The sequence below is a fragment of the Malaya genurostris genome, chromosome 3 (genome assembly GCF_030247185.1).
Source record: "Malaya genurostris strain Urasoe2022 chromosome 3, Malgen_1.1, whole genome shotgun sequence".
NCBI classification, from domain to species: Eukaryota; Metazoa; Arthropoda; class Insecta; order Diptera; family Culicidae; genus Malaya; species Malaya genurostris.
In genome coordinates, this window is record NC_080572.1 from 63235805 (window position 1) to 63245274 (window position 9470).

Genomic DNA, 9470 nt, shown 5'->3' on the forward strand with positions numbered 1-9470 from the left:
TTTTTTTGTAAATTGACTTTGAACTTTGAAAACTGTATCACAAAAAGACACTTTATTTTCCCAAAATTGATCTAGACTATCTTTTGAGAATTACTAGACATTTTTACCAATTTTTTGCAAATAATAATAGTAGAAAAATGATAAATCCTAAAAACATTTTTTGTGCAGTTGAAGTTCTACTAAGCGAATTTTACACTGAAAAAAATCAATCTTAATAATTATAATTATAATAATAGTCAAATTACAAATCACAATTTGACTGAAATTTTGTCCCAATATCGATCCCTGTCAACCTTCCATATACTTTAAGATTTGAGTTTGAATTTTTATTTTAACTTGAATCAGGCCCGTGCGTTTGGGGACACAACACCCCACACCCCACACCCCCCCCCCCCCCCCCTCGCCAATGGAAAATTTTCCAACATTAAGTATCATGAACAATAGAATACTTATTAAATTGACAATTCATAATTCGTTCTCAGATTTTGTTTTTATATTGTGGTTGACGTATTTTTCTTTCAAATTTTTGCGCCTTCCCCACCTTTTGAACGCTCGCCAAAAAAAAAAACCCAAATGTTTCGCAATTAGCGTTAACTCTACGTCTGCTTAGCGGTTCAAATTGAACTGTTTATGTTTTTGCAGTAAGCAGTACAATTTGAACTGCTCTGCACTGACGAGTCGAAGTTGAAACGTAAAGAATAATGAAATCGGTTACATTTTCTGTTATCCTTCGTCTATTTCTATTCGTTATTTCGTCTCCGTAATCGTTCATATTTCTTAACCAAGTTACTAAAATGTTTAAACTAATTTACTATTATGTGAAATGTGTTATACTTTATCACTTTTGAATATTAGTTATTACTGGAATAGTAAGGAAATCGTATCACAACATTTGGAAGAGAATTTAAAGTTTACTTGGTTGCTATTTATTTGCAGTAACCTAATCGTTCCCTTTATAAAAATGCTTTTTGGATCAAAATTTGATTTGTCTACAAACGAAAACTCATCGGTCAAGCAAGCACTTGATCATGTAAATATCAAACGTAAACAGATTCATCGACTGACTACAACTACACTGTATCACAGGAGGGTGGTGCCAATCGCACCTCTTTTTGTCAATGATTCCAATTTTTAGAATGAGATACTTGTTCTTACTAGTAAAGCTCACTCGTTGGCTTCATCTTTTTATTCTATTAAATGTTCTTATCTTTTATTGTACTTGGTCTACATAATTTAGAACCATTACAGTCAACGATAGTAACCCTGACATTCCACCATGCAAAATAATTCATGAGACACGTCACGATCCTCAATCAGAGAGATCACTAAAATGTTGTCTCCCAGTTGGCAAGCATTCGTTGAGAGGTTACTGAAAAGACACGGTTGGTATGTCATACATTGCACACAGTAGACTATGTCTAAACCGCGACGATCGCGACATTTGCTGGGATTTATTTTTGTTCTCGCGCTCTGCTCAGTACTACTCACGGGCTTGTAATATCCGCGCAAGATTAGTTGAAAAATTATAAAGTTAACTAAGGAATTAATATTTCTTTCGATTGCTTCGACACATAATGGGTATCGAACAGTTGGCCTACAGCGTGGGCTTTATCGCGTTAACCAGTGCGATCGCGTCAATTGCGCGTGGTTTGAACAACAAATTGTCCAAGGATGGACTAGTGAAAGAGCTAATATTCGAGGCGATAGCCGCGGCTGAACTTTGCGGATGTTGTTTCGAGCTAATCATCGGTAATAGGCAGGAACTTTGGTACTGTATAACCGAATAGTGCTCTAAACATGTCGTTTCTACTATTCCAGTGGCAGATAATTTCGGTGTTGCAACGTACGCGGTGTTCCTTTTCACACTGACGATCTGGTGGGGTTTGCAGTGGGGCAATGCAACGGCCTGTCCGTATACGTATTTGGAACAGGTAGTGCAAGGTCAGTGAAGTTGAATTATTGTGATCAAACTTTGCAACAAAGTTGAAATGAATTTTTGCCATTCGAGGTAAATTTAAACATACCTATAGTCGACGGAGAGCGTATGCATATATGAGACGAAGAGATTCTGCCGTTTTCTCTCTTAAGCGACGACCAACGATCGGCAGTAAAGCATATTTTTAATTTCATTGTTTTTTTCTGTTTCGGAAAAACTGCTTCTTGTTCTGGTTTGTGAACTAACTCTATCTAAAGCTCATTCTATTTCCCAAATAATTATTTCTGATATCAGAAGCGCTGGTTGTGAGAAGTATTTCATAGACAAGAGGTTTTCTTCTATTGCGATTGTTATGCCAAATGTACAATTTTTTGAGGCAGATATTCAAAACAAATTATACATGACTTAACTAGAAAAGAACCATCATTTTAGATACCTTTATTAAACGGATTTGGGATCATTAAATGTTTTAAATTAAAAAAACTTCCGAGAAATTTGACGTATTGCAATAGGTACAACTTTTCAATGACGTCTTTGAATCAAACACAAACAAATACTAATATTTTCAGGAACTGGTCCAATCCAATAATATCACTAGTGGAATGGGTAGAACGCTGTTCATAAACCACGTAGACTTACAGAACGGTTGATGGAAGGGGGATGGTTTGGTTCAAAGGATTTACACATTAAAATTTAATGCAAGGGGAGTGTATTCGAACAAAGTCTAAGTAATCTCATAATTATTGTTATGATTTAAAAAGAGATTCTTTTCGAAATCTAAGTGCTCTCGGCTACTGTCGTGAAATGAGACTATAGCAGTAGAAAAAAAAATTTAACCCTTGAATTCTACTATAAGTATATCACGTCACTAAAGACTGTACCAGAAAGTATGGACGCACTTTGATTTCGCTGTAAATAATTCACAAGTGTTAGATATTCAAATTTTATTCGATATACTGATAATATTAGACTACAACAACAGAATATTATTCTCAACATTTGCTACTTAGCCATTGTAGACTAGCTGGCGCACCTTCTAGCGAACGTTCCTTATTAAATTCTGTACAGACTTCTCGGCGACAAGTTTTGACACTTTTTTCCAATCTTTTTCGAACTGTTGAATTGTTCCGGCTGCCGAGATATGTTTCTTAAGTTGTGCCTTCGTTAATGTCCAAATTTCCTCAATTGGTCGAAGTTGTGGGCAATTTGGTGGATTCATGTCATTTGTGACGAAAGTGATATTTTTGGTAGTATGCGATTCTAACATGGATTTCGAGTAGTGGCAAGAAGCAAGATCTCAGAAGACAACAGGATCCTTGTGGCTTCGAATCATGGGTAGAAGTCGTTTTTGTAAACATTCCTTGATGTATATTTCGCTATTCATTGAAGCAGTGGCGATGGAGGGTTTCGCAATCTTACCGCAGCTACAACCCCGTTTTCGGTTTATCCTCAAAGGTGTTATCCTCCTCAAACTTCCTGATTGCATTTCGCACGGCTTTTTCACTCACTCCTTTCATTTTTGCTATCTTTCTTAGTGACAGTCCGCGTTCTGTGCACCATTTGTACACAATTTTTCGATGTTGTTCTGTTGAAAGTCCACGCATTTCGAAACAAACTAATGAAAACGAATAAACAACAGCACAAGTGGTTAGATAAGAGTGTAAACAACAGGATGCAGCCATAAAAATTGACAGATTCTGAACCATTGACAGATTCTGAAAATTGACAGATTCTGACTCATCGCTGTGGTTCACTTTTAGAACATCAAGTACCGTAATTAATTCCACTGCTTGTAGGATATTTTCGAATTCTGGTTTGTTGGAATCATTTCCATCCTAATCCAGTGGTTCATGGGTGAGTTCATGTCTCTGGAGATTCACGGTATATTTAAATCTGCAATGGCATATTCTGCACTCGTACGGCTTTCCTTGTTGGTTAACTAAACTGTTGGTTGGTAAATCTAAACTGTTTAGGCATTGATGACATTCTTAGTGATCATTAATGGCGTTTTCGTTTTTAATTTGCACTGTTTTTTGTTTCCGATAATATATTGAACGAATCCTTGTTTTGATAGGTGAGGTCAGCTTTAAGGAAGCTGCTCTGAAAACTTGGGCCCAGCTCATGGGCGGATGCTGCGTGTTCCGTTATGTTCAACTGTACTGGTGGTTGGAGTTAGCTGAAACTCACGAGGGCAGAGCATTTGAAGATTGTTCAGCAGATTTGAAGGCATGTATATAACGTTAATCATCGCTTGAACTAAATAGTATTATTTTTCTAGGTAAACCTGTATTGGGGCGCAATCATCGAAGGATTCGCCACCCTATGTTGTCGACTTGCTTCGAAAGTGATTTCCGAAAAAGATGCTAAATTTGGTGCCTTCATTGATTCGTTTGTTGGCACTAGCCTAGTTGTTGCCGGTAGTTGACTAGATACGAGTTATATAGCAGAAAGTTATCCTTCGATTGTTTTTTTTTTTTGCAGCTTTCAACTACTCTGGAGGATACTTCAATCCTGTTTTGGCTACTGCCTTGAAGTGGGGTTGTGCAGGTAACTCAGCACTGGAACATATCGTCGTATACTGGATAGGATCATGCGTTGGTGCTGTGCTGTCAGTTCCACTGTTTAAGACTTCTACCTTCCGTAATTTGTTCTTGGCCGATAAGATCAAATCCGAATAATATATCTTAAGGAGCTTACCAACGAGCTTGGTTACGGCTTGGCTTTTCTCTAGACAAGATTTTATCACTACGATTCTAGTCACTACTGTCGAATGTTGAACCGAGAATGAACTTATTCCTTGTTGGTTCATTCAACCAATTTCAAGTTATCACGATGTGAAATTCCGTCCCTAGATTGTATTCATCATTTAATATATCATCCATGGATGCAGCACCGATATTCTTGCACTAAGTAGTACAATGTCACATTCCAGTAACTAATTTTCCAAGAATTTATGTATGATATTTTAACGCAAAACAGCAAAATGTTGGCTTTGTTTGCACTCGTTTGGTGCAAATTTCAAACTTCGAAAAGTTCTCAAAGTAACCAAATTATTCTACATTTGCACTAAACTGATGGTTTTTACCTCCGATTTGCAAATAAGTAATCTTTATAGTTCTTTAGAAAACATTTAGAGCCATTAGAAGGGTAGCAGGATACCACAATCGCTCTTGTTTGAAGCGAAACTGGCTCTGCGAACGTCTCACAGCAGAACTGCTCACAGTGCCGATTGGTTCAATACTGAAGCAATTTTTGTAAAGAGCTTTCTTGTTACGTGATTTTGTTTATAGATTTTCATAAATGGGAAGTCAAAACGGCCACAAAAAAAGCAATATACAGAATTTTGATGTTGATTATTTCATTTTGGGTTAGCATATTTCAACTAAAGAAGCTACCCAAGTAGCACGTTAAGTTGCTGTCCTGTATTTTTCTACTGATTGTGCAATTTAGCAAATTAGTTAATATTACTATTGTAGTAACTGTTGGGTTATGGAAAAAGCGCAATTTTTCTCTGTTGTGCAACATATCTTTAAGTTCTTCCGTTGTCACGAACATTTATTCACAATTATTGTGCAACTGATACAAAAACTCATGCATCGATCCCATTACAAATGCAGCAATTAATTCATCGAAAAAACAATTGTGAAACTCGTGGCAACTATTACGTAATGTAAACAAGAATTGAATTGCTGTTTACAAAAACATAGCAAACAAAATCTCTAATGAATAAGTTTCACATTTGATTTTCAATACAACTGCCCGTAACACAAACATATAGAACTTTAAAAATATTCTGCACATAAACAAATGGTAATACTACATATTGTACCATTGATCTTTTATGTTTTAGTAAATAGAAAATCGACAACGAACTGCATTTTTATGGTGAAACATGTCTTCGTACGCCTAAAATTTTCAAGCGCCTTTCAATGTACGTGTTTTTATGATTGCACATCAATTTCTATGAAAATAACAATCTATTGTTTTCAATGAATATGATCGGAAGAGTGTTTAAAATATGTATAAGAAAGTTATCAAACATTCATACACCTTTTCAGATGATTTTAATCATATTGATGTTTCAATTAATCTGAAAAATCTTGAAATGAATTTTTCTTCAATATTTTCCAATATGGCATCGAGGGTAACAGTGTGTTGAAAAGAAAATGGTTCACCCAACATAATGATTTATTTTACCTAAACAAAAGGAAATATGAACATAGTTATATTGTTTTTATTTTAATCATGAAGAAAAAAAATGAAGAAAACTCCACACACTGACCTAAAATTTCATGAGGCAGTCAATACAATGCGGACTCGGCAGCAGAATAGTTTTCATTGCGAAGTTTTCAACGGTTTATCATTTTTTGCCTTGCGGAGAGCATAATTTCACTATTTTTGTTTCCACAAGAGATATACAGTAATTTCGGCATATATTGAGTCCGATACAATTATGACAGCCATTTGGAATATTTTTTATAAGTTGAACAATTGTTTTAGTTACTTCGTTTTTACATGACGATGTGAAAATTTTTGCAGAGCCTCTATAAATACTAGTGCAACGTGGGAAAGTTAATGATTTGCTGCACAATTGTTTTAGATGTACTTAAAATTATTCTATAGTGATTTTTTCGGTAATATTGTAAAACTTAACAGTGATAAGTTGCACAACCGATTCTAATATATTTAAAAATCTTTCTGAACTTATCTAACATTTAAAACAATTCTAAAACAATTGTAGAATCTCTTGAAATATCAATAAGTTACATTTGTTACTTGGGCCCGTACAGCTTCATTTCTGGCTTTGAGAAGGAGGGTTACCAGATAGACGGATTTTTCAGTATTCTACTGATTTACAAGTACGTTGGTAAAATTTACTGAACTTTAAACGGATTTTGCAAAAAATACGGATTTCATACAGATTTTTAAGTCTGTTTTTCCATGATATGATGATAGAGGAACGTGATCGATCGGTTGGACAATCGGACAATTAAATTATTGAAAACATGCGCAAGTTGAACTCACTAGAACTAATTACCTCTTGAACTTTCAGAATGCACCTAAAGATTGTAGCACATATCATAATTTTGAACGATAATAACTCAGTCATTTGATGAGGGATTGATATAATTTAACAACCAATCAATACGGAGTCGGTGTTGAACAGTCGTTCGCACCGCACGCGTATAGCTCTTGGCTCCTGGAATTTTTTTCTGGCTACCTAGAGTTTCATTGATTCAAGGCTTCAGTCTTTTTCAAGGCTACCTGAATCACTAACTAAGTGACTAAGTGATACAAAGAGTGATATTAGAGTGACTAAGTGATACAAAGAGTGATATTAGAGTGACTAAGAAATTAATCAGCCTTTTTTAAGGCTAGCTAGGAGTCTAATCGAAGACTAATTTAGCCTAGTTAATTTAATTTAAAATTTCATTAATTTCAAAAATGCCTGCGTCCAACCGGAAAGGCAACAAGCCTAAGGCTAAAAATAATTCAATACGGAATAAATCACAATCCGTTATTCAACATTTTTCTAATAACATTCACGATCTTATAGAATCTGAATGTAAAAATAAAAGACAACGGACGGATTTCCCTTCCGCTGATCCTATGCCGTCTAACAATATTTACGAGATTCTTCCTGAATCCGATTGTAGCGACATAGAAGAAAATTCTTCAAAAATTCCCAAAATGGACGCTTGTCGTTCTGGGAAGAAACATCAATCTATGCCACCAGTGACGGTGATGATTTCCGACTTCAAAGCATTCCGTACTGAGCTTTCTACTTTTCTCCCGGAAGTAAAAGTCTCATTTCAAATCGGACGAAGAGGAGAATGTCGAGTCTTGGTGGATGGATTGGAAGATTACGAACGTCTTATTCGATATTTGTCCGAAAAACTTCATAAATTTTATTCATATGATATAAAATCAGACAGACCCTTCAAGGCTGTCTTGAAAGGATTATCAAATGATCAAAGTATTGATGAAATTAAAAATGAACTAAAAGAATTGCTTGGTTTTGCCCCTTCCCAAGTAATACTTATGAAAAAAAGAGCGAATGGTACTTCTAAACCACGCTCTGGAATTTCCCATGAACTTTACCTAATACACTTCAATCGAAGTGATGTAAACAATTTGAAAACTTTAGAAAAAGTACGTTTCATTTCCCACATTAAAATTCATTGGGAACATTATAAACGGCATAATCGTATTGCTAACTTAACGCAATGTCGTCGTTGCCAAGGCTTCGGTCATGGAACCAAAAATTGTCATATGGATATACGGTGTTTGAATTGTGGTAAATCGCATTCGAAAGACGTTTGTCCAATGAATGAAACCACTGATAAATTTTCATGTTCAAATTGCAATGGAAATCATAAATCCAATTATTTGAAATGTCCTGTCAGGGAAAAAATTTTAAACGCTCGTTCGCTTAGACAACAAGTCAAATCAACGACCTTAAATTTACAGAATATACCTGAAAATTCTTCTAAGGCACCTGCCAATTCGTCTTCTAACGAAAACAATTTATTGACAGGTAGATCGACCTCGTCATCATCTTCTTCTAATGTCAGTTATGCTGGTATATTAGGTAGAAATCTATCTCCTATTTCTTCTAATGTAAATAATCAAAACACAGGACCGCCTGGCAGTTCTTCTTCTAACGAAAACAATTTATTAATAGGTAGACCGGCCAAATCATCTTCTTCTAATGCCAGTCTACCTACAAATATTCCTTCAATGCCATTCGCTTCTTTAAATGAAGTCGATTTAGGCGATATAACTGAAAATAAAATGATCTACCTACAAGATCAACTTTTTCAAATGATCATCCAAATGAATTCGACTTCATCACTTTTTGAAGCATTTCAAATCGGATGGAAATTTGCAAATAATATTATAATGAATTTAAAATTTAACAGTGATGTTAAATAATTATTTGAATATTTTAAATTGGAATGCTCGATCTTTGAAATCGAGTGAAGATGAATTTTATAATTTTCTCAAAGTTCACAAAATTTATATTGCCATTGTGACAGAAACTTTTCTTAAACCAAATGTAAAATTGAAAAGTAATCCACATTATGTGGTTCATCGATTTGACAGGTTTACTGGAATTGGTGGTGGAGTTGCCATTTTTGTCCAACGGCAAATTAAACATCGAATTTTACCTTCTTTCAATACTAAAGTTATTGAAAGCTTGGGAATCGAAGTTGAAACCATTCATGGAATTTATTTCATCGCTGGAGCATATTTGCCATTCCAAAGCACCGGCGAACAATTAAATTTCTTTAAAGGCGATTTGCAAAAACTTACAAGATATCGATCGAAATTTTTCGTAATAGGGGACTTAAATGCTAAGCATGTCCAGTGGAATTGTAGGCAAAATAACAGTAATGGTAAAATACTTCATAATCAACTCTCAGCTGGTTACTTCACAGTTCTTCATCCCAGTAATCCTACTTGTTTCTCTTCCGTGAAAAACCCGTCTACAATTGATCTGGTTCTAACAGATCAAAGTCACATTTGTAGT

The 9470-nt window shown here is 35.1% G+C and overlaps 1 protein-coding gene across 1 annotated transcript; it reads left to right on the plus strand.

Annotated features, from left to right (window-relative positions):
* Positions 1 to 1409: 1409 nt before the first annotated feature.
* On the plus strand, positions 1410 to 4828 carry LOC131438165 (aquaporin-11). Its single transcript, XM_058607998.1, has 5 exons — positions 1410 to 1749; positions 1819 to 1941; positions 4011 to 4162; positions 4215 to 4353; positions 4418 to 4828. Exons 1-5 carry the CDS (start codon positions 1575 to 1577, stop codon positions 4612 to 4614), a joined length of 786 nt encoding a protein of 261 aa, XP_058463981.1. The 5' UTR covers positions 1410 to 1574; the 3' UTR covers positions 4615 to 4828.
* The last annotated feature ends 4642 nt before the right edge of the window (positions 4829 to 9470 follow it).

Coding starts and splice junctions, on each gene's coding strand:
- LOC131438165 (XM_058607998.1), top strand. CDS start 1,575: ATGGGTATCGAACAGTTGGCCTACAGCGTGGGCTTTATCGCGTTAACC. Junction 4,163..4,214: donor ATTGTTCAGCAGATTTGAAG/GCATGTATATAA, acceptor TTATTTTTCTAG/GTAAACCTGTATTGGGGCGC. Junction 4,354..4,417: donor CACTAGCCTAGTTGTTGCCG/GTAGTTGACTAG, acceptor TTTTTTTTGCAG/CTTTCAACTACTCTGGAGGA.